Source organism: Micropterus salmoides, unplaced genomic scaffold (assembly GCF_014851395.1).
Source record: "Micropterus salmoides isolate LMB-PRFRI ecotype aquatic unplaced genomic scaffold, ASM1485139v1 Ms_hic_scaffold_1, whole genome shotgun sequence".
In the NCBI taxonomy this organism is placed as follows: domain Eukaryota; kingdom Metazoa; phylum Chordata; class Actinopteri; order Centrarchiformes; family Centrarchidae; genus Micropterus; species Micropterus salmoides.
In genome coordinates this window covers 11,154,599-11,181,043 of record NW_024040040.1, presented here as the reverse complement: position 1 = coordinate 11,181,043, position 26,445 = coordinate 11,154,599, and the positions used below count along the sequence as shown (strand labels likewise).

The window sequence follows — 26,445 nt, the reverse complement described above, 5'->3', positions numbered from 1 at the left end:
ACCTCCTTACAAATACAATCAAGGACATTAACGAAAACAAATCCAACATGACATTAACATGATTTTAGAAAATTCAATTGTAAATGACCATTCTGTCACTGAAATTAGATACAAATTGGACGCTATACAGTTGTAAAATTCACCCACCTCTTGACTCTTAACTACATCACAGCTTATATTTCATCTGTCTTTAGACAGGTCAGACAGGGTTTTCCATAAATCCAGTCAAGCATTTTTGTAAATATAGTCCCCTCCAAAAGTATTGGAACGGTGAGGCAAATTCCTTTGTTTTTGTTGTTCACTGAAGACATTTGGGTTTAAGATCAAAGATGAGTGTGAGACAAGAGTTCAGCATTTCAGCTCTCATTTCCTGGTATTCACATCTAGATGTGTTAAACAACTCAGGACATACAACCTTTTGTTTGAACCCACTCATTTTTCAAGTGAGCAAAACTATTGGAACATGTGACTGACAGATGTTTCTTGTTGCCCAGGTGTTGCCTTTTAGGCTGATTGTTAAAACATTAAATAGCTCTGCACGCCTAGTCTAAGTTTTCATCCTTGGTTCAAACCTCTAAAGACTACATTTCCTGTTAAAGAGGATTAACCAACATGAAGACCACAGAGCTGTCTATGGGAGAAAAGCAAGCCATTGTCAAGCTGAGAAAAGAAGGACAACTGACCAGAGCCATTGGACAAACATTGGTCATAGCAAGCACAACAATTTGGAATGTCCTGAAAAAGAAAGAAACTATTGGTGTACTGAGCAACAGACGTCGAACAGGTCCGCCAAGGAAAGCAGCAGTAGTTGATGGCAGAAATATCGTGAGAGCTGTGAAGAAAACCCCCCAAAACATCAGTAAGTGACATCACCAACGACCTCCACAGTGCAGGGGTGAAGGTGTCACAATGCACTCTTCGAAGAAGACTCAGAGAGCAGAAATACAGGTGCTGGTCATATAATTAGAATATCATCAAAAAGTTGATTTATTTCAGTAATTCCATTCAAAAAGTGAAACTTGTATAATGTATACATTCATTCCACACAGACTGATATATTTCAAGTGTTCATTCCTTTTAATTTTGATGATTATATCTGACAACTAATGAAAACCCCAAAATCAGTATCTCAGAAAATTAGAATATTGTGAAAAGATTCAATATTGAAGAGACCTGGTGCCACACTCTAATCAGCTAATTAACTCAAAACACCTGCAAAGGCCTTTAAATGGTCTCTCAGTCTAGTTCTGTAGGCTACACAATCATGGGGAAGACTGCTGACTTGACAGCTGTCCAAAAGACGACCATTGACACCTTGCACAAGGAGGGCAAGACACAAAAGGTCATTGCTAAAGAGGCTGGCTGTTCACAGAGCTCTGTGTCCAAGCACATTAATAGAGAGGCGAAGGGAAGGAAAAGATGTGGTAGAAAAAAGTGTACAAGCAATAGGGATAACCGCACCCTGGAGAGGATTGTGAAACAAAACCCATTGTGCCCAGAGTGGACTGCAGCTGGAGACAGGGCTTCAAGAACCACCACGCACAGACGTATGCAAGACATGGGTTTCAGCTGTCGCATTCCTTGTGTCAAGCCACTCTTGAACAAGGCACAGCGTCAGAAGCGTCTCGTCTGGGCTAAAGACAAAAAGTACTGGACTGCTGCTGAGTGGTCCAAAGTTATGTTCTCTGATGAAAGTAAATTTTGCATTTCCTTTGGAAATCAAGGTCCCAGAGTCTGGATGAAGAGAGGAGAGGCACAGAATCCACGATGCTTGAAGTCCATTGTAAAGTTTCCACAGTCACTGATGGTTTGGGGTGCCATGTCATCTGCTGGTGTTGGTCCACTGTGTTTTCTGAGGTCCAAGGTCAACGCAGCCGTCTACCAGGAAGTTTTAGAGCACTTCATTCTTCCTGCTGCTGACCAACTTTATGGAGATGCAGATTTCATTTTCCAACAGGACTTGGCACCTGCACACAGTGCCAAAGCTACCAGTACCTGGTTTAAGGACCATGGTATCCCTGTTCTTAATTGGCCAGCAAAGTTGCCTGACCTTAACCCTATAGAAAATCTATGGGGTATTGTGAAGGGGAAGATGCGATACGCCAGACCCAACAATGCAGAAGAGCTGAAGGCCACTATCGGTGCAACCTGGGCTCCCATAACACCTGAGCAGTGCCACAGACTGATCGACTCCATGCCACGCCGCATTGCAGCAGTAATTCAGGCAAAAGGAGCCCCAACTAACTATTGAGTGCTGTACATGCTCATACTTTTCATGTTCATACTTTTCAGTTGGCCAACATTTCTAAAAATCCTTTTTTTTGTATTGGTCTTAATAATATTCTAATTTTCAGAGATACTGAATTTGGGATTTTCATTAGTTGTCAGTTTTAATCATCACAATTACATGAAATAAACATTTGAAATATATCAGTCTGTGTGTAGTGAATGAATATAATATATGTTTCACTTTTTGAATGGAATTACTGAATTAAATCAACTTTTTCATGATATTATAAATATAATTATAATTATATGACCAGCACTGTATAGAGGCCACACCACAGAATGCAAACCACTCCTCAGCAGGAAGAATCGGAAGGCCAGATTGAAATTTGCAAAGCACTACAGAGATGAGCCATAAAGGTTCTGAAACACAATCTTATGGACTGATGGAACCAAGATTAATCTCTACCAAAGTGAGAGAAAGAAAGGAACTGCTTATGATCCAAAGCATACAAACTCATCTGTGAAGCATGGTGGAGGTGATTGATGATGTAACTGATGATGGTAGCAGCAGAATGAATTTGGAAGTGCACAGAAACATTTTGTCTGTCAATTTACAGAGAAATGCATTGAAACTAATCAGGAGGAAGTTTATCATGCAGCAGGACAATGACCCAAAGCACACTGCCAACAAAACAAAGGACTTCATCAGGGGAAAAAAGTGAAAGGCTTTAGACTGGCCAAGTCAATCACCTGACCTTAACCTAATAGAGCATGCATTTCACCTCCTTAAGAGACTGAAGGGAGAAACACCCCGAAACAAACAAGAACTAAAAGAAGCTGCGGTAAAAGCCTGGAATAGCATCGCAACAGTTTGGTGATGTCGATGGGTCACAGGCTTGAGGCAGTTATTGCGAGCAAGGGTTATGCCAAATTGACCAAAATTAAATTATTTACTTTAAGATTATTTGTTCCAATACCTTTGCTCACCTAAGAATGCTGTTGTCTAATACAAACAGTGATATGTCCTAAGTTGTTTAACACATCTAGATGTGAATACCAGGAAATGAGAGCTGAAATTCTGAACTCTTGTCTCATACTCAATTTTTGATCTTAAACCCAAATGTCTTCAGTGAACAACAAAAACAAAGGAATTTGCCTTACCGTTCCAATACTTTTGCAGGGGTCTGTATTTTCACTGTCATGTGAAGAAGTCATTAATATCATTGTCCTGGAGAGGCCAGTTGAACTGCAGTAAAATTGGAATTACTAAACATTCAGAGTAGTGGTTGTATTTGTATTACATTAGAAATGTCTGTGACAGACAAGCACCAGTGAACAATGATAAATAGAGATACATACACAAAATAAATGAACATGGTAAATAAATAAACGTGTGACTGAAGAAATCCAGAGAAAGAAATAAAATAACTGGCTTCAACACTAATGGTTCCAACAAGGACTATATCAGCTGCTGAAAACCTAATGGCTCCATTAGCTTGTCAGCTGAAGAGTTCCATATGTATAGTGACTCATGTATGTATGTATGTATGTATATATGTGACGAAGGAAGGCACACAAACATGGACAGATATGGCAGACAATTATAAAACTGAATATGTCACTTAGGTCAATAAAGAGGCATTTCTTTGGTCTTCACGTGAATATAGAAAGACTCTGGTGGGCAGACTGTGTCCTGTTCTTGAGATTAGACTGTCAAAACACACATCCAATTAAAAGATTCACAAGGCCTGTGCCCCAGGACTTGGCAGCGTGTGTGTGTGTGTGTGTGTGTGTGTATGTTCATGAATAACAGAGAGAGCAAATGTTTTATCTCTATTACCGCAAACGTGGTTCTGTCCGTGGTGCTGAATCACTGTAAATGATAACACTACGAACCATCCAATTTCGTTTTCCCTTTCTCTATGTGCAAGTGTGTTGTTGTATGCACACTTCTTTATCCGTGTACACATGTTTGTGTGTGTTGTGCTTGTTTCTGCTCATGCATGTGTGTGAATATGTGCTAATTTGTTAGTGTGTGTATATACGCACACACACACACACACGTGCTTGTGTGCGTATGTGTGTTAAATGCATAAATAGGGCATATTGCCAGCGGTGCGCCGCAGTGGAAGTGGCCATGGCTGTAGCTGTTTCCCTTAGCTCCTTCCCTGTCGCTAGTAATTAGGCTGATGGCCTGTGTATGTGTTCGCCCATATCATGTGCCTCTCTGTATAACCGTCTTACTCCGAGTCTTATCATCTCCTTCACCCTTCGTCTGTATCTGTGTCTTATTTTTTCTTTCTACCATGATAAAGCAAAAACAAAATCTCAACAAAGTAAAGAAACAAACAAACAATAGCTCTGGGAGCTTTGCCTGCTCTGAAAGGCACGGAGAGAAAATTGATGATGTGACATCACACCGGGGCCTGGAATTAAAACTCTCAAACTAAATATAGATTTGGCTTATTCGTGACTCCAGGCATTTGAAAGAGATTAGCTTTGGTGTTTCCTTCACAGTCTGACTTTCCAAATTACAAGTTTTATAGCTTCTGGGTGATATTTTGCAGAACTCGTAGGTAGTAGATGTTTGTTATTGTTGCAGACGTCTGACTCTATGCAAAATGTGAGATGATATTGTACAGCATGTTTCTGCCGTTGTCTCGGGTAAGTGCCAGCTCCGGCAAGGGTGTTTGAGGAAAGACAACGGTGAAAAGGATTATCAATTGGACACAACCATCACTGATGTTTCATTGTTTAGGGCCTTCAGCATCACATTTCCAGAGGGTTCCACAATAATTTCTGGGAATTGTCAGTCAGGAAGTATTAGGACATTGATGTTTGAGTTTTGTTTTGGTTCAGCTCCAGAACACTAGATTTGAAATTCTTTCTGTCAACAACAATTAACTGGTCCTCCTAATATCCTGTATCCAAAGCCTGATATATGTTGTTCCTCTGTGACATAGAGCTCCATTGTTGTCCTAACTTAAAAACACATCATTGATTTATACCATTGCACTGATTGTTCGTTTTACTGCGTTGGGAACTGTAGTTTATTTAAGCCAATCCCACATTCACCGTCCTGCTGCAGAAAATGTATATATAAGTGTATTAATCTACACTATTTACTCTTGTTTGAGTAATATCTAAGAAATAATGTATTTGTAATACTTTTCTAAATATGTTCAGTAGGAACCAATGGGCTAAGGGCTGAGTGCCACAGATAGGGTACAGAAGTTAGAAAGTATTGACTAACATATTGTTGGTTCTGGTCTTTTCATGTGATGTGTTGACAACTCAAATTGGACTCAAATTGCATATCCAAAAATGAGGGATTCAGGGGAAACTGAAAATGACATGGAGAAGAAAGGACAGTGCATGCAAGCATTTCATGTAATGGGCAAGACAACATTTGAGTTTCAAATGGAACTCTGGGATCCTTTTGAGGGTCCTCACATACATGTTGGGTGAACAATGTAGCATTCATAGCCTGTTTTCAGACACTGTCTCTTAGTTTTGAGAAGCAGGAGAATGGATCAGGACAATATTGCAACCAGTATGTTGGTAAGGCCATACTGTGGAGTGTTCTCAACTCCAACTGAGCTTTACATGCTGAAGACCAGACGGAGGGGGCGAAAAGCCCTCAAAACATGCAAGAAGATGGCTGCAGTACAGACCTGGCAGAGCCTCACCAGAAATTATACTATTAAGTGTCTGCTGATGCCAACCAGTCATTGCCTGCAACAGATTTGACACCAAATATTGAATGAGATGACTTTATTAAAGCTTTTGTTAACTTGCCCAGTTAGTTTAGATCCTGTAAAATTGGAGAACAGTGTATAAAAAGGGCTACTATTCCTAGATTGTTCATCTAACATGGATGTAAACGTCCTGAAAGTGAAGCTGAAAGCCTGCTCTTTAACCTCTGAGTCATTGTTTAATTTTGAAGCTAATGTGGTGGAGTACAGAGAGAACACATATCTCACCCATTTTTAGCCTCAATCTGCTAATGGCGGTATTGTAACCACGGGCTTTCAGTGTAAATACACTGATGGCCCTTTCAGTTCAGAATTCTAGTTTAAATTTTAGAAGTCCTTATTTTTTTTTGATATTGTGACATCATGAATATACCTTTTTTTTGCTTTGGTTTTTCACCCCAATCAAGATTTATTGAGCAACTCTGAATCACTTCATTTATCTAGTAGTGCTAATTGACATGCAGCTTCCTCCTTGCTAACGTGAGCTGATTCTGACATTTTGGATGGTAGGGTGGCCTGTCATCTGTGTTCAGCAGGTAGTTGTCTGACTGTGGAGAGAGCGAGCTCAGTAACAGGCGGAACTTCAGCGCTTGAACTGTCAATCAGGGGGAGCTTTTGTGACTGTTTTCACAGCAATGTGACGAGTTTATAAGAAAGACAAATACTTTCTACTATTTGTTGTGGGTGCCTTTTGTGTCACAAAAAGCTATAACATAAAGCAGGGTTTCATTACTTACAACCAAATCTCCACTTAAGGTTGTTTATTTGTTATTTTCCAAGTTAGACCCGCTATTTTACTCTTAAGAACACATTACCGTACCGGTGTGCATGCACAGGGATTTATCTAAGTTGTTATTTTTAAGCCTTGAATGTCACTTGAAAAACTTCAGAGCCTGACACTATGTGCAGGGCTGAGACACAAATGTTTCTTAGTGTCAGTGCTAGTATTGCAAGAGAAATGAGCTGCACGCAAATGTGACAGTACCCTGGTGTGTTGTGTAATACGCCCGGAGAGTTTTATTCTCTTTTTTTTCCCTCCGACAACAATTTCTGCTGTGTTAGGGCCCCCTTCTCAACTCACACTTTTCATTTGGCAATCCTTCCACTGCAAAGTACACTAATACAAAGCACTCACAGCTTGTTTACATTGTTTTGAATTGAAAAAGCAAGCAGTTTTTGTGGAAGCGATCCGGGCATGAGCTCTGGGGAAGATGAGTCCAAACGCGTTATTATAAATGAGGTCTTTTGCCTGAGAGTGTGTATAGATAAGGTCCTTTGGTTGGTCAGTAAACCGCTCAGAGAGAGTTGGAGATTCCCAAACACTAAACACACTTTGAAAACTCTGACATGTTTTCGAGGTCACATTATTAATGCGCGTGGGTCTGTTTCAGCCCTTGAACCACTTGAACTGTCCAGTCGGCCCAAGTGTATAGGGTTGGAATAGACATCAAGCTGGAGAACTTAATTGGTCCGTAGAGGAGAATGGAGGGAGAGAGAGTGCATTTGACAAGTGCGTGTTGAGAGAGGAAGAGAGAGAAACAGACAAAATGTGCCAATAAAATAGGATAAAGTCCGGGAAGGGGAGCAGTCAGAGGGAAACTAAAAACGGAAGGTTGAAAGAAAAGGAGAAAGATGACAGACAGGTGGAGAAAGTGAGACAGAGTTTGTCAGAGAGGTGGTGAAAAGACTGAGAAGGGTGTAGAAGAGAGGATGGGGAAGATTGAGAGATCGGGTTGAAATGAAAGCAGCTGTAAAGGGAACTGAGGGGGAAATGAAAATGGATTGAATGGGGACACGAGGGGAGAAACAAAAGGAAAAAAGATGAGCGATGGTAATCGAGAGGATGCGTGCGAGGCTTCGACTGATGAGAACAGAGAAGGGGGAAGGAAAAGGCTTTCATGTCTCTTTTCGTGCAGCGATTCGAGAATGAATTATGGTTGCGGCAGAGAGCAGGAGAATATTAACCTGACACTCATCCTGAATTCAGATTTCGCCCCTCGCCATCATTCAGTCTCAAACTGCCATCCTTGTGCTAGCTTTCAAACAAACCAGAGCATAGGGCATTGTTGAAACCTCGTCTTGTCTAGTTCATCTTAATCTTTAAGCGCAAGGCTTTTCAGAAACGTGTAGCTTTTCGAAACCCCTATGTGGCAAAAAAAGCCACAGTGGGAAATATCTTTAAAGCATTTTCGTGCTGGGAAGAGATTTGTAGCTTTGAGTCAAAATCAAATAAAGTTAAATACTTACAAAGAGAGATGCCAGGCTCAAAATGGCTGCAGATTCAACAAAAAATTATATCATCCATCTATATAATCAATACAATACATGTTCCTATTTTCGTTTTCACTACTGTTCTGCTCTGTGACACACTACTTTCGTTGACATGCACTGCCTGTGTGTGACAGCTTACTCCATTTCTCCCAGTTCATGCATAATAAGTGCTCATTCATGAATGAGGTCCATATGGTATACAGTACACCCACCACCTTTTATATAATACATGTGGGATGTGTGACTGACTGTATGAAATCAAAGCCATTCGAGCAACGTAGGAGGGAGTCATTTCACAAGTCCCCTTGATCATTTCAGGACCTCGGCTAGGGGCTTTGCTGAGACCGGCACTAGTTTCAATTAATTTTCATGTCGGTGTCCTTGCCTGTGTTGTTTTCATCAACCAGGGGACAAAGAAAAGGAGGGCAGAGGAGACTTTTACATGCCCTATAAGATTCCAGCACAGGGTCGGTCAGCCAAGAATAATCTCAAGATTATGAGCCAGGTTTGCCAGATGTGGATTTGACCAACAGCCACAAAACATCAGATTGGTTACTGTATTTTTCTCTGTGTGAAGAGAGCTAATCCAGTAGCATGACAATCATACTTAATGAGTTTCACTTTGGGATTGACACTGTGTGATGTTAGCCATTTCCCTTGTGAAAGCGGTTGTCATTTCAGCCAAACCAATCAGTGGCAGGTGGCGGATTCATCAGGCTGATATTTTCATTTGACACAGAAGTAGGAGTAGCAGTTGGTAGGAGCAATCAATCGAAGGAATATACGGATTTAAAGGCCCTGCAAAACGATTTTCTCAATGAGAAATGAGCTTCTTACTATGAGCCATCGTGTCTTACACAAACACAAAGTGTTCCGCTGCAGCTAGAACAGTTTTGGTCATTTTAAATGAGAGATTTCTGTGTTTTGTTTTGTTTTTCGCTCTTGCTCTTTTCACTGTTTTAAAGTGGGCAGCTCTGCTTGAAAAGGTGATGTCATGCATTTCTGTGCACCAGTCAAAGTTTAGCAACATTTGAATCAGAATGTAATGACGCTTGTTTTTATGACGCAGATTAGCAGACCTTTTGAGTGTTAAACCTTTAATAAATAATAATTATAAGGATGTTTTTCCTCTGATCTTTAAATCAGCTTTGATCTATATTTAGTAATAATAATAATATTATATATTATATTATACATTATATGGATAGTACCTTTTAAAATCTGCAGCTCACCCTCAGTTTTACTGAGCTTTATTGCAAGTTTCAGCTCGTTGTTTAGCTGTCCCGCCCACAACTTCGCTGTTACTGCTCTCACCGCTCTCACAGCATTGTTTTGGGCCGCAGCAGGGAGCAGATTTCAGTGCAAAAGTTCTAAAAGCCCCACTGTACACTACCTGCTGAGCACCAAGCAGCAGACAGACACAGTTAGCGACTAGCTGGTGAACATAGTGGAGGATTGAGCAGCTGAAGCAGATATTTCCATCAAAAACAGCTAAAAGAGTTAAAAGAATATTGGATTTGTATTTGCCATGTCTCCATGTCCAAGTGAATTTTAATGTTGCTCTGTACCTGCTTGATGTGTGTGCTGTTTGCTAAGCGCAAGTGGCCAGAAATTCTCACCTACTAAGCTCAAATTGGTCTGTCTGTTTTTCCAATTAGGGTGGCATATCGAAACGTCTGAAACCAGGCTACTAATTCAGAGCTATGAAAAATGTAATCAACAAAGCAAGTAAAGAAGTAAAGCATCATTTTGGATGTATTAAAATGTATTTATTTCTATTTGATTCAATTTAAATCATTATGTCTATTCAATATTGTTACTATTTTTTGATAACTGATCATGATGACAATGAAACTCTTTTGGATACCCTTGTTTAGGTATCAGCCAAGGTGATCATGCAACAAATCTTCATGCCCAGGTCCAGAAATTCAATAAATAAAAAATGCTGTTCTTTAGTATTGCTTTATAATTGTCCAGTAAACAACAACAGTTCCAGCAACATGCCACTACTTTGTGTGTTGTCAAACACACAGCATTCAATTTATTTCAAGACTGATATAGGCACACATGTCTTTTCATGGTCACAGAAGAGCATTAAAATATTCCAACAAGTAAGATTTATCATTGAATGCAACTTTACTGAGAACAGTAAGCCGCCCATTCATGACATGGGCAGACCATGCTCCCCAAAATTACAAGCTACCAAGTAGTTGGTGCCTAAACCTAACCAAACTGTCACAGTGTTAATCACATGTTTATGATTGTTACTGTCACTGGTACTCTCCTACGGTCATATATGTCGTTTTGGGAGTCATTGGCAGTCAGCACATTCTGTCCTTTAGGTATGAGGATGTGTGGGTAACAAGAGGCATACAAGCAGCCACACACGTCTGACAGGAAAAAATAATGACACTGGAAAAAGGGAGAGAAGAAAAACATTTTTGCTTAGAGACAGCGTACACACAGTACTTACACATGAACACAGTCAGTGAGCCAGCCAACAAGCTAGTAAGCTAACAAAGCAGAGGAGAGCGTGGGTTGGCATCCCTATGTTTCTGTAGCTCCACAACCATAAATTAAGCCCCTGGGAGAGACCGCAAACCGGATAGGGAGGGATAAAGAGTGGGTGAGGGAGAACAAGAAAAGGGTTGAGGGAGGAAAAGCAACAGAGCGAGTAAGAGAGTCAGAAATTTAGACAGGAAGAGAGGAGAAAGAGACAAAGCCTTGAGACCCAGCGGAGGCCCCAAAGACTGAACAAGAGAAAGGAGTGGGAGGCAGCAGCCCTTCCTCCCTTCACGTCGATCCTCTCTGCCAACTGTGCAGCACTGAACGCTTTCATCATCTCTGATTTTTGTGGGGTAATTTTCTGATTTGAAATGCAACGCATCAGCAACTGTGGATATTGTGGTGATCACAGAGACTGAGACAGATCATTTGTAAGGCTTCTGAGTTGAGCAGTAGTTTGGGGTGTACAGAGCAGCTACAGCATTCAGGGTGAAAAAGAGGGAACACTGTCAAAAGAATTCACTGCAAGAACACTAGTTCTGTTGAACCTCCCACCACCAATGAATTTTCTCTTCAATTAAAAGGATTGACCCTCAAGACAAGTGTTATATATTGCATGTTAGGGCACAATGTCAGCTGATAATTAAAGTGAAGAAAAAAAAACTGAGACGCTAATTGCCCATCTTCACACACACGCGGACACTCACAAAGTTCTTACCTTGCCCCTGTGCAAAAGGCCCCCCACACAGGGATTGTTTTGGTATTGTTAGAGAAGATGCAGTCATCCATCATCCAGCCATCAAGGGAGAGACAGAGACAGGTTATAGATTGGCTTGCTCACTCTCCCTCTCTGTCCCTCTCCTCCTTGCTCACTTTCTCTCTTCCTTTCCTCTCTTCATCCAGGGAGAGAGCATGGGAGCTGAGGATGTGCTCCATGGTAATCAGCACCCAACCTGCTGTCCATCTTGGGTGAATATTGTGGCGAGCACCACCGTGACTCAGCCCTGAAGTGCTGCCCCTCTCAAATTTTCTCTTTCTGACTCCCTGACAGTTTGAGACTGAAGCATTCGCACTTGGAAACAATGGCACTTCATATACAGTATGCTGCAAATGTAATTTCCACAACTTGGTATTAAAATGTGAACTGTACATCATCTGGTTAGTCCATGGGTCTTTGCATTTACACTTGGTGTTAATTGGGCTTGGCCAACGTTTGCAGTTGCTAAACGCTAAAGGCTACCTGATGAGGAGAGTATGTTATTATTTTGTTTTTGTTTTTTTTAACATGGTATCGAGAATCATGGAATTTCACTGGTATTGGTATTGGCGACTAAATTTCTGGTGTTGTGACATCCCTTATCCAGATAACATATCCAGACACAGATACATTTTATTGCCAGGTGTAAATGGGGTAGAAAGGAATTGACTTTACTGGGTTTTGGGGCAGATTTGTATTATCAATGAAAAATGGAGAAAAAAAGCCTCCAGTCTACACTGCAACTTTATATTAGCCATCAAATCTGCTTTGTTTCTATACGTTTCTCACAGATGGATGAACGTAATTCATTCTTAGATGAATTCTGACTCACAGCGCCTAACAGATGCTCCCTTTACCTCCTATATGATATTGCTTCCCATTTCCTGCCGCCACAGTGCTGGAATACAAATATGGGGGGACACTAGAATGATATACAGTATGAAGTGCTTTGAAAATGAACTCTAGATTGGTGTATTTTAACCTCGCTTACTCTCCCTATCATTTGCCATCTGTACATTCTTTCCTTTCCCTGTCCTCCATCGATGAATGCAATCAACCCCCCCCACCCCAGGCCTTCCTGTGTCTCACTCAGAACTGGCGACAGCTATTCCCAAAGGCGTTCTCCTATTGCTCGTATTTGTTAAACACAATCACCGGCTGGCTCAGCTCACCAGACTGCTAACCACAGCTCCTGTCAGACAAGCTGGGGTTTTTGTCAGAACTCAACAATGTAAGTGGAGAACAGACAAACATGGCAAAAAGATAATTTAACTACATGACTGAAAGGAAAATCAACCCTTTAAGAGTGTAAGAAGTAAAAACAATGTGTTTTATAGAAGAAAAATGTTAACGCTTAAACGCTTTTTGCGTTGTTGTGTCTATTTTTTTCCTCTTCATCTTCTCATTCATGATTGCAGGTACAAGCAAAATAAAGCCATATCCTATATTCAAAACTACCTCTGCCTCTCCCCCAAAACTGAGCATTTTCAGCACCGCATTTGGCACTGAGTGCTACCTGTACCTCTTTGCAAATAGCTCAAAAGCTGACCAGAGACTGTGAATGCAACATTAAACATTAAAATTTCGCTCACCATGTCCCCGTCATCATTATATGCAGTTTTCGTCCCACTGCTGGCTTCTGATGATGTGAGTTGTGTCTCATAAGCGGCATCTCATCCCATACTGGAGTTGTTTTCACCACTACGCCTTGTAGCTATCTTTTTGGAGGGCTTCCCAACCTAAGAATGACTCAAAATTGGTTGATAGGGAGAATTGGGACAAAGCCAGTGTTTGTATCTCATCGTCATACAGATGGAGAAAACCAATAGAAAAGAGGCAGAGATACTAATTTACATCAGCAATAAGACTGATGTTTTTATGTTAGAACTAAACATGGCGATGCATGGTTGCCTTGGGTCTATCAAACCAGTACAACCTCCATGTATAATTTTATAAATAGTGCACATGTCTGTAAAAAAAGGTATTATCATCTTTGTTTCTGTGAAATGTACCTTCTGATAGCTAAGTGACTTTTTTTTTTGCCTGCAAACAGTAGCATGACTCCGCTGTGCTCATGTTACATTTTGCAATTACAGCATTGGTTTCATACCCTGTAATGCCCCCCCCCCCCCCCCCCACCTCGCCTACTTTTAAATCAAGTGGATTTATCCAGCAGCAGAGCCACGTCCCAAAACCCACTAATTTCGACCTGCCACCCCTTTGCTTGCTGCAATTTCAGTGCCCCAAACACAAAGCAAGATAAAACCTCATAATCTGCTTGTAGGCTGCTGCACTACGGCTCAAAATGTGCAGGCATGTGGTTATGCATGTGTGCGCGTGTGCATGTTTATGTGTGTGTTTGTGTGACCATAGATGAAGCGATAGCTCCAATGTTCTTTGTATGAGAGCGGGCTAGAATGCCCAGGGCATCTGTTGACCCAGCTGGCATTTGCTGAGCGGTTGTAGTACGCCAGGTTAAGGACAACATTTATCCGGCATGCATTTGTATCTGGGTATGTGTACGAGAGAGAGAGAGAGGTTTGTATTGTTGTGTGGGTGTGTAGTTTTGTACTGAGGGGTTAGGTCAAGGGTAACATTTCTACGATGTCTGAAAAGAAATTAGATTTTGGTAAAGAACTTCTTTTTTTTTTAAATCTGTAAAATATTATTTAACAAAAAACAAAAAAACAAAAAGCCAAAAAACAGTTGGCAGCAATAAATAGTCATGAAATATCCCACCACACCAAACAATAGATTAATTGCCAGTAACATTTTCTGAAACAATTGCCCAGTCGCTCGTCACGTGGTTCGCTGCAAGAAATTTTTATTCCCCTGTCTCCTGTGCATGAGCGCAATACCAGTGCCTCGTAGCCTGAGGTGCTAAGCAACAACTCCGTCTGTCTAAAACTAAATATAAGAGAGACAGTGAGAGAGGAAGAATATGCTCTTGTTTTGAGAAAAAAAAAATCCTTCAGGCAATAAGAAAATGGGAAAGCAGAACTTTTCTTGGAAAGCAGCGGCAGCAACCAAAGACAGCAAAGATGCAAGTCTTGTCACACTTTGTCTTTTTCATATTCGCACACAAAAACACAGCTATAACTACCTATAACAAAGAGGAATGAAGACACGTCTGGACAATTGGTCTGGTACGCACATAATGAGAGGAAACGCTTAGTAACTGATGTCAGCGGTTGTATTTTTCTCCCTCTTTTTGAACTGTTGTTGTTGTTCGTGGGGATGATGATATGTGTGTTGCGAGCTGCCTCAAACTGTCAGGCTAAATAGAGTGGAAGTAAGGAAAGTCAATTTTCCCCCCAACCCTGTCTTCAAGAGCCTATCGATTTGTCAGTCATCAAAAAGTGACAAAGGAGGGAAAAATAAAAACATATCCATCTAAATGGCACAGCGAGAGGGAGAAGAAGGGCAAACAGTGTAGTAGAGGGGGAAAATAAAATAAGGATGACCATTTGTTGTGGCAACTTTGTGCCATTTAGCTTGTGTTTTCATGCAGAAAAATCCAACTTGAATAGAATATTTTCTTTGCAATCCCATTTCTAAAGCACCGTTTAGTTGCCAAGGAAGCATTTGACACGTAGCTGTAAAGCTAATCTATGACTAAATTGTAAAGTCTGAACAGTGAATATTTAATTGAAGCACCTGCTTGGGGGCACAGTTGGGATTTAATAGCCTCAGTGTGTGTGTTTGAGCCTCCTATAAACCAGACATTCTGTGCACATATAGACACTGGTCATTGTTGGAGCTTTACATTGACATATCAAAGCACGTCATGCGTCTGTCTGATGGTAGTGAAGCTCCCTCTGCACGTCATAGTATGTAGCAATGCAAAAAATTTTTCTATCTTTCATGTTTCCACTCTGCTTTGGGTTGATATTTTAAAGTTTCCTCCAAGCCACTGAAGCCATAAAGTGTGCAAATGTGGCTGAAGGTTGGGTTCATGCAATTTGAAAATTTTTAAAAAGCAGAGCGTACAAATTTTACTTTTACTTGTTTTTGAAATGATGCTTTTAGGTGTCTGGCGAGATTAATCCATCTCGCTTTAATTAGCATGCTGAAAGGTTATTCCAAAACACTTCATTATACTCCTTTTGGAAAACAAATGACTCATTAAAATAAAGGCAAAGTATCCTTGAAATGACACCACTTTCGTGACAAAGAATCCAACTTGTCTGTCAAGTGTAATTGTGCTGCGTTGCAATTCATGAAATGTTGAATTAGTTCAGACAGGAAATAATCATATGTGCTTGTATGAAGCTAACCTGAAGTACCATTTGGAAATTACAGATAACGGGGTTGAGCTTCCTACCCGTATATGAAATATGTTCATATTGCTGTTTGGTATTGTTCAAGCCTTGTGTTTTGAAACAACAACACTAAAGAAAGCATCTTTGAATCGTATACAGTTTCTGTGTGTACTGTCCGCTGGGTTTACTTTCAACCAGTGTTCATGTTTAGATTAGAAGAGGAGAAAGCCAGACAGATTCTCCTTAAGCTTTTTGGTTACCAGAGTTAGCATATTCCACTTGTTTAAGTAAAAATCATGTCTGTGATAAATAAGAGTGCCTGGATGAAGCATCTGCACATGTTCAAGCTCTCTAGTCTACAAACCGACGCCTTACCTAGAACATCATTGTACATCATCAACACCCCATTAATGGCACAAGAGAGAAGAGCACTGACATACCTGTGCTACAGACAGGTATGTACAATGTGTCTAGACTTATAGAGGCTCTTATTGAGCACTCAACAGGCCAAACTCGCCATGGCCCAGTTACAAGCTGTTCTCTGACCGGCCAGAAGATTGTTATAAGAAACAAGGCCAGGTTTCCTCGGGTTCAGCCCAAGATAGCTTCAGGATATTAAAAATTCTCACAGTCTTGGTGTCAAGCTGTAGAGTTTATGTGGCCACACATCCACCCACTTGCAAGGGGGGGAGGTGTGTTGAAATAATGAACATTAACATTAGGAAGTCCGACGCAGTCCCTTTTCCCCTTGGACAAATCTCACACATCCTTACTTGGTGACTGCAAACAAACTCCATTTTGTATTGCGGTTGTAGCTCCCATTTGAGCTGTGTAATCAGATCAGGCAGAGCCACATAATGCCTGGGATGCCAGTGAGGGATGGGCACGTGTGTGGCTGCTAAATGAAATCAATGAGATAATCGATAAGTGGGGGCTAGAAGAAGAGGATTACTTAGAGCTATAGGAAACACTCTGTAGGCCATTCACTCATCTTGATTAAAGGCCCCGCTTGGTGGTTTGACGTAGGCCAGTGCGCAGTGGGCTGACACCAAATCTGGGTCAATTATGAGTTGAGATCCTATCAATTACTCAGGATGCTTGCTCTATAGTCTGTCTGGCAAGACATGGAATATGAGTAAGGTTTGATGTATCCAAACTCCTTGTGGTTTGATTGATTCATCTGCCCACGTTTGAACTCCTAGAGCACAGCACTGCCTGAAAAGTATGGATGTTTTAGTTAAGTTATTTAAGGTAGTGCTGCTTGCTGCTTTGTTGCAGCCAGGTTGTGATCTAAAGTCCAGCCTATACTCCAGCTCTAGTTTAGTTGTCATAAAGCCAAATATACAACAATATACGACTCTGTATATGCCACTCTGTATATGACTTCCAGTGATTGTGTTGAAAAAGTACATTGAGCAAAGTTTCACGTGTCCTACCCAGTACAAACACAGGTTTACCCACTAAAGAATTTGCTTTGTTGATGTAATCATATTGGAGACCTTTTTATAGGAAACGTTTGCATACTGAAAGGCGTATTAACAAGCACTATGATTACACAACCTGCTTGTCACACTGCTGTGTTTCCTTTCATGTAAAACAACTGCATATGTGTGCATTCAAGCCAACGCCAAAGCCCAAGCACTGATTCCAAGCATAACATTATAGTGTGGAGGGTATACCATAACTATTGTGGCTCACAAAGAACATAACTGCTGATAAAACCCAACTACTGAGACTTATAGGCTAAGTTCTTTGCAGTGGATGGACTAATAATAATATCTGGGAGTAACACCAAGAAATCTCTGGGGATAGTGCCAGATAATCACTATTACACACCCTCATGGACTAAAACTAGCAGAAATGGTTGCTGTAGCTACAGAGTTTGGAAGTGCAGGACTACTGGCAACTTTTCAGTGCAACACATGGGACTTTCATCAAAGCTGACATCAAAGGCTAATATCCAAGCTTAAAATCTTTGGGGTTTTTTTACAAAACCTCAACAAGAGCAGACACACTGACTCCGACCACTGGGAGCCAGATAAAAGGTAGCCACTGTTGCTTTAGCACAAATTAAAGGGAAAGACTGGTGTTTCAGTTTGGTCGGATTGATTTCTGTTCCCCCAGCGTGCTCATCATTTGTAACTCAGCACTAATCCACGACATGACAAGCAAGTCGACAATTATGCTGAGTGACGGATTATCATCATTTTCATTTCCAGTGTAATTAGTTTCAAATGCTACCTGCTTGAGATCTTGTGGCCAGTTGTCAAAGTTGTTACCGTCAAAGAATAAGCTTTCAGCAAAAACAAGTGCAATACAGCCAACAATGCAGATGTGCCTGAGGTAGCACAAAACAAGAGATAATGCTGGTAGTGGGTGTTCATGCTGGGAATTGCAACTGATGACTAATCAGCCAAAACAGCTACAGATATTTTTTCTACCTGAGAAGTAACCCTGAAGCAAAGAAAACACTGCTTCCAAAATACAGAACACACACAAAGTGTTTTCCATACCCTAAGGATTAAATGGCCTCAACGTAAAGTGAGACCATTGAGACTTACACCAAAGCAGAGTGTATGAGGTGTGTGGATGATGTTATCCCTGCTGAAAGCGTTGCATCAACTGCCAGATCCTCGGGGGGACTATCACACGAACTACGGCAGGCGTGCTGGGCCACAACAGTGTTGTAGTGCTGTGTGCCCAGCATGTAAAAGAAGCTACTCCACTCCGCTGTGTTTCCAACAGCTATTATCCATTGCATTAATAAATGGGTCCTACCGTTAGACACTGAGTCACACACGGCGACAGCACAGGCACACCTGACAGAAAACAATCTCTAATGGGTTCAAACAGAGGAAGTGCAATGTTGTGAAGCTCTATCATCCGATTTGATGAAAGTATACCACTGCCACACAACAAATTACTTTTGCATTTTTCCATTAAAAGTAATAGGTGTCCATATATTTAGACACTGGATAACAGCAGTGATATTAAATCCCAGAGCAATACAATAATGCGATAGTGTAGATTTCTGAATTTTGACTTCTTATACACCAGTTAAAATTATTGTTAAATATTTTTGATACTCAAATCCAGCTATCTCAGATTTCAGGTTTACATACCCCTAAAAGGACCTAATACATTCACATTCTTTTTGTGGTGTTGGGCATTGTATAACAATACAGGCAGCACTGCAGCAAGAATCTAAATGTGTCATTTTCTCTCCAGGGTACCGAGGAACTAACACCCAAGAATAATGATTAAATCCTCTAAAGATAATGTGATATGAAAATATGATATACAATGAAAAAAACTACACTCTAGTGTAGGGGGGTGAAATATCATCGGTTTTACCTTTTTTGACATTACTTCCCATAGTGAAGAACAAAGACACGCTTTAACTAAATGTAAACCCTTCAGGATATAAAGAATGCAAAATAATATGAACAGGCGATAAATCAAACCTGTCACATGTCTCATTACACCAACTCAGTCAAATCCAATGAAAGTGCCTAAAAGCAAACATTTTTTTTACTCAACCTCAACCACACTTTATTTAACAAAATAGAAGCAGGTCAAATATCGCAAAGCATATAAATGTAACTTTGAAACACAGCGTTTGAAAATTATGACAAATCATCAGTGGGCTGTGGCACAGTAATACTCCACAGAAGAGACACATAGTTACCCCCCCCACCCCTTCCCCTTCCCCATTTGTGATTGGACAGAAAAGCCGGGGGTGGGGGGAGTAGTGGAGGTGGAAGCAAGGTGGATGGACAAAAATGCAGGGAGGTGATGATGATGAGTGTTTGTCACAGGTCTGCTGAGATGTTAATCCTCAAGGTCAAGCTGCGCGTGGTTACTTATTTGGGAAGGGGAAGAGGGAGGGGTGACAGTAGGCGAAATAAGGGTATATAAACATACATGCAAAGGGTCATGGAACACTCTCTCTCTCCCTCTCACTCACTCACTCACTCACTCACACACACACACGGTCCTGCGTGCACAAACATACACATGGACAAGGGGCAGGCAGACAAAGAAAGTGGGAGAAGTGATTCAGCACCATGGACAGCGCTAGTATGTATACCGGGGGATACTGCAGGCCTACTAGCTGGGGGAAAGAGGGTGAGGGGGGAAGGAGAGTTAGGGGGTATAAGCCCATCTCACATCAACTCTGTACACGCTCATTATGGCCATGGCAGATTTTTGCCAAATTATGCTGAAATCTTGTCTAAATTAGGCATCTTAGAGTGGTTTTCTGCACTGGACTATTTCATTATTAATTAAGAAAAATGCGACGTAGCCAAGCAAATGTGAAATTTTGGAACACTGCAACATTTTAATGCTTTTTCGTTTTGTTTGTTTTGTTTCTTCCCCCAAATCCACGTCCAGTTAAAGCAGTATAGGCTAAGCAGCAGACCCGACAGCTGAGCTCTGCAAAACAGCTATTCAGTCATGGCACTGTTTTCATGAGCCCACAAAAACCATGCGACCCTCCCCTTCCCCAGAGGAGCATCTCAAGTTCAAAATGCTGAATTGAAAAAGGCATCTTGCATTATCAAATTACCTTCGCTGTATGTGTCTGTGTGCCCCCCTCCCCTCACCATCCCAAAAAAAACAAACAAAAAACAGCCTATTTCAAGCACATTTTGTAGTAAATACAGTGAGTTTCAGTTCTCTTATTTGGACAAGATTAGATGGCTTTACAAAAGCTCACAATATGATGAAAGTGAATCATAGCCATAAGCTTTTTTTGTGGAGGAATACTTTTTTCTGACATTAAAAAAGCATTCTATTCTATATCAGTCTACCTGCGCTGTTTACATTGATCCAATTATACCTACATAGCTCAATTGAAAACACTTCTTTGCTCAGTTGTTGAAAAAATATGATGGTATAAACCCCCCATTTAAATGACTTGTTTTTTTGTTGTTTTTCTTCCTCTCACCCAAAGCAGGCTATATTCATTGACACACAAAACCACGGAACTGTTATTTTAGCTACATTAACTTTGCAGCATAAGCATCTGAGTGACGTTAATTGGTCATGCTCATCTGCATGTCTGAATATCTGAAAGTCAACAATTGGCACACCATAAAGTAACACAGTTTACATTCATAAAGGAGATGATGACTGCGCAGACATGGATTTAATCTGCGCCATCTAGTACGGTATAAATAACCCCAATATTTATCGACAATCAAATGATAACAAACAGAAAATAACATGCACTGACAGCTTCACTTCCATCGTTCCTTTCCCGATAGTCATCACTATGCGTTATTGTGTTTTTTTTCTTCTCTTTTCTCCAAACAAGTTTAAAACAACAAATACAAATCCTAACTGCAGGTTCACAAAAAATAGAGAAATGGCACTTTGTAATAGTCATATATAATTCTTAATATCTATATACTGTCGTCATATTGATATAACATGAAAAGGGTCGAGTTTGCTTCTTTGTTGGTTATGGTGGTTATGGTTCCTCGCCGTCGTGTGTGTGTTGAAACCATGCGAAATATCATCATGCACATTATGATACATCGGTCCGAGTATTTACATTTACAATCATGCGTTCGTGCACCATTCCCCGAGTCCTCGGTCCTCGATCTCTCTCTGTCTGTCCCTTTCTCTCTCGCTCTCTCGCTCTCTCTCTCTCACACACACACACTCCCTCTCCCTCGCTCCCCCTTTCTCCCTCTTTTCTGTCTCACACAGATCCGTAGTCCGATTGCGGCAAATAGCAGAACTAGGAGGAAGGAGGGAGGGAGGGGTTTTAGCCAGGGGGGCTTGGCATATACATATATTACAGAGTGGGTCCTGTGCAGCAGCAGACGGACTTACTTGGTTCAACTGGAGCAAACAAGACATAAACAAGTCTGTGTTCGCCTGTGATGAACAAAAGCGGGTGATGCTTGCTGTTTGAGTCATTTATGTATGTCAGTCTGTCTGCGTGACTGTTTGTAATCCTGTCTGGTTTAGGCTTTTTGTACTATAGAGTATAATAGAGTCCCTTTACGCATCATTTGTCGTGGAGAGATGCGTGCTGCAGTCGAAGCCCCGGTGCGCGCTCCCGTCTGCGTTATAAGGCCCGCTGTGCCAATAAGACGAGTCACACACTGTCTGTAAGGAATTGATCTCGGAGGCGGAAGAATTCCCGTCCCTCCGCTTTGATCTCTTTCGATTCCGCAAAATGAACACAAGCATTCCTACAACAGTGAAAGCCGACGTGACAAACACCAACAGCAACCCGGGGACGAGCACCGAGATGGAGACCCTGTTCGGCTCCAAATAAGAGTTCGAACGCGTCCCCGAGTCCAGGGTGAAAGTGCTGTTTTTGGCCAGGGAGGTGGGAGAGGTTCTGTCATAGAGTTTGGGGCACATGAGGTCGTTCCGGACGTAGCGGAAATCTCGTTTCCAAAACTCTTCCGGGGACTCGCACTTGAGATCGCTCACTATCACATCGGCCCCGAGTTTTTCCGTCCACTGCTTGAAGGGCACGATGTTGCACGAGCAATCCCACGGATTCCCGTGCAGATCGATCTGTATGATTGAATTGAGCTGGTCTAACACGCCAGCCACGGGGAGATAGGGGAAATAATTATTATGCAGACTAATTTTGGATAAAGAAATCCCAAGGAAAGCATCCACGGGTAAAGATTTCAGCAAGTTGTTATTGAGGAACAGAACCCTCAGATTTGGCATGGGGCCGAATGCACCTGCCACTATCAGCTGGATGTCGTTGTATTCCAAACTGAGATATTCCAGATTCACAAGGCCCACGAACATCTCTGCTATCAGCGTATCCAGGTAGTTCTTATCCATATACAGCCATCTCAGCTCGCTCTGGTTTTGGAAAGTGCCGTTGTCAATCACCTTGATGTTGTTCCCACCCAGATCAAGCAGGTTGAGGCTGGAGTAGCCGAGCAGCTGGTTCTTTTTCACTGCGTGTATGTTGTTATCTCTCATGTTCAGTTCGTGAGCGGCCAAGGGCTTAGGCTTGAGGTTGGATAAGCTCTCGATCTTTTTGCCCTCGCAGTTGACCCCCAGTCCCTGTCTGGAGCCGACCAGCTTGCAGTTGCAGGGCTGGGGGCACGTCACGTTGTGCAGCTGCTCTCTGTCCCCGTTCACACCTGTCAGCACCGGAGTGGGCTTAGTTTTCAGCTGCCAGTTCTCACGAGATTTGGAGCGGCTCTTGGGTCCGTGGCCGCCAGGCGTCGGGGGCCCGCTGGCGTCTCCGTTGGGCTTGTAAGGCGTGGGACGCGGGCCATGGGCCGCGGTCTCCGAGATCTCCTCCTGGGTGGGAGGGGCGACCAGGCTGGTGTCTACGCCGCCGCTCTGTGAAGGGCACAGCTCCGCTTCTGACGTCTCGTTTAAGTCGCTCCCTTGCAGCCTGGTGGGAGCCTCGCATATCACCCTCCCAATAAGCGCGTTATGCGGTATGTTCTCCAGCCATTCCTTAAGAGAAACCAGGTCGCAGTTACAGTCCCACGGGTTATCCTCCAACAAAACCTCCGCAATGCCCGGTATTTGTTCAAGGATTCCCTCATAAGGCAACGTTTTGATTCGGTTCCCCCGCAGGTCGAGATGCGTAATGGGCACATGTTGAAACACGTTTATAGGTAGTGCACTGATGAGGTTGTCGTTAAGAATTAACACTTCAAGTTTATTTAGGTCCCTGAAAACAGCGGGGTCAATATCCCTTAGTAGATTAAAATCAGCTTGGAGATATTCCAAGTCGTCTAACCCCAGAAATGTACTCTTCCTAAATGATCTTATCTTATTGTTATTGATGTGCAGCCTTTTCACCAGCTGCAGCCCCAGGAAGGCGCCGGGGACAATGTCGTGCAAGCCATTGTTTTCCAAATGCAGGCTCACAGCATTGTAAAAGTTGGCGAACTCGTTGGGAAATAGCCTGGATAGAGAATTCCCGTGCAACAGCAGGTGATAAAACTGCGAGCTGGGGCCAGTCAAATGCTGCAGAGTGGTGAAGCTCCTTTTTTCGCAGTCTATGTGCAGATCTCCCTCTATCTCGTTGCATGAGCATATCTGCTCCTTACAAACGTCCCTTGTAACATTTCCACTAGCAACACAAAGAGCCGCATTCAGCAGAACAATCCAAAGCAGCATTTTTCAACGTGGACAATTCATTCCCGGTTTCAAGACATACGAGCTGTGAATTTAGTATACAGGGGGCAAAAAATAAGATATAGACATTTAGGGAGAGGATAAGGCAGTCGTTTTAGAACAGATCCATGCTGCATCTAACCTGCACTTGTGTCCAGACTTCCAGTTCGAAAATGACCACATAAACGTCTCTTTCACATCGACTGAATCCTCAGAGCCTCCGCGTGTTTATGATAAATATCAAAAACAGCCAGTAACAGTAGAGTCCAACACATCTTTTGGCTTTTTTTTCTCTCAGTTCTTCTAAGACTGACCTTGGCAGGGGAAAACAATTAACAAATCCGTGCCTTCTTCTCGCCGAATCGTGCTGCGTGTTGCGGCGTCGGGAGCTGTTCCCTCTACCCCTGGTGCTGAATTCACACCCTGCGCTGGAGCTTCAGAGGCGATCCCACGGCTGCAAAACACCCGCATCCCCCCTTACATCCTTCGGCGTCTTGTCTCGCTCGTTCACCCCCTTTTTTTTGTGGCGATTCGGGGAGATCACAAAAAGAGGGATGCGGAGACAGTGTTCATCCTAGCGCGGTGCTCTAAGAATAATCTGACACCCTCTACTGAGCTGTAATGGCAAAAATCCGTCGACTGACTGAGGGAATGCCGAGAAGAGAGAGCAAGGGGGGGAAATCAATCCACATATAGGGGTGAGATTTTTTTTTAATCACACTTTTTGATGTGTTGGTTATTTCCCTCCATAACCGCAAAAAGAGGTTTCTGCCACCGAGCCAGACTCCTACTGTAAATTCGTGTTTTCACTCTCAAAGCTCGCAGCTCCATAGTAAAAGTGTCCAAGTCGGCATCGTCGAGAACACTGGTGAGATTTCACATTAGGATGGTGATACCTCAGTTCAAAGCGTGAAATTACCCCCCTTATTCTTAAAGGATAAAGCGGATCTCTCTCCTTTTCGCGCTACAAGCCTCCACTGTTCCAGTCTTGACTTTCGCCCCTTGCTTTGAAAACACTGTTGAATGCGGTAAAAACAACAATTCGCTACAGGCATGCCTCAGTCCAGCAAAAAATAGTTGACTATACAACAAACGATGCGTCAGTGTGGCACCCTATATGCGCATGTGTGCGTGACGTTTTTCTTTCATTTTTTTCCTCCCCCCGAAATATAAAGTCCTTTGCAAAAATAGATCTACAACTGAAAGAAAAGGGGGAAGTGGTTTGAACAGATTCTCATCTGATATCGATTCGTGTTATTCTCCATAGTTGGAGAGTATTACATCAGCTGAGGGGGGGTGCACATGAGAGTTGAGGTACTTGTCCACCATTGCCCCCCCCCCCCCCCCCCCCACACACACACACACACACACCCTCCTCCATCTGCAGTGTTCAGTTGGAATTAAGAGCAGGACCGAAAATGGGATGCTAAGTTAAATATCCTCTCTCTCTCTGAGACACACACACACACACACACACACACACACGCACACACACACAGTACAATAAGATACCAAAACAATGGGAGTCCGGAGAATCCAGGAAAGCATCAGTGGTGCTTGCAATAAGGAAAACATCATTAGGACCACCTACATAGGGCTGTAAAGCACTCCCATTATGGTCCATTGAATGGTTATGATTTCTCCCTACCCACCTACCTACCTGTCTGTCTGTCTGTATGCTTTTTTTCTGCTGTTGCTTGTCAACCGGTCTGCCTACCTGTTGGCTTGTCTGGCTCCTTAATTTGTTCCCTTGTTTCACTTTGTGTCTCTCTTTCTGTCCATCCAATCTTGTTTTTTCCCCCCACTTGCCTCTGTCTCTTTTATCAGATGACTTTGTCTCCATAGCGTTAAACAGAGCGCACACAGGATATTTTCAGTGTCTTCATGGCATGTGACATAAAACCAAAGGGCTAAAACCACAAAAATAACCAGTGTTGGAATGTAATACGTACATTTACTGAAGTACTGTACTTGTGCCACGTCTGGATTGGTTGGCTTTGGATAGAAAATGCCCACAATGCACCAGAAGATGGGCTCAATCCTGCAGCCTATGGAGAAAAGAAATTAATAACTGTAACACTTTTCTTCTCGTTTTTACATTTACTTCTTCTTTACAAGTAACGTGACAAGCACTCACAAATGAAGAGGGCAAGGGTCAAAATCACAGCGTTCAAATAGGAAATATCCATCCATCCATTGTCAAATGCTTATCCTGCGTACAGGGTCGCGGGGGCAATCCCAGCTTACATCGGGCGAAAGGCGGGGTACACCCTGGACAGGTTGCTAGTCCATTGCAGGGCCACACATAGACAAACAACCACTCACACCTAAGGACAAATTTGGAGACATCAGTTAACCTAGTCAGCATGTCTTTGGATGGTGGGAGGAAGCCGGAGAACCCAGAGAGAACCGACGCCGACACGGGGAGAACCGCTCCGCCCACATAGAAAATCTAAAAAACTTAATTAAGGCTCAAACGATTGAAGAGTTTATCACACGCTAGTAAAACGATCATCTATTCACTGTGACTTAAAAGCCA

At 42.3% G+C, this 26,445-nt stretch overlaps 1 protein-coding gene across 1 annotated transcript; it reads right to left on the bottom strand.

Moving 5' to 3' along the window:
• Positions 1-19,254: 19,254 nt before the first annotated feature.
• On the bottom strand, positions 19,255-25,122 carry LOC119902178 (SLIT and NTRK-like protein 1). The gene has a single exon (XM_038718192.1). The coding sequence runs from the start codon at positions 23,907-23,909 to the stop codon at positions 21,795-21,797; it is 2,115 nt and encodes a 704-aa protein (XP_038574120.1). The 5' UTR covers positions 23,910-25,122; the 3' UTR covers positions 19,255-21,794.
• Positions 25,123-26,445: the final 1,323 nt, after the last annotated feature.

What these genes read in the sequence shown, in the direction of transcription:
- LOC119902178 (XM_038718192.1), bottom strand. Translation starts at nt 23,909, where the DNA reads ATGCTGCTTTGGATTGTTCTGCTGAATGCGGCTCTTTGTGTTGCTAGT.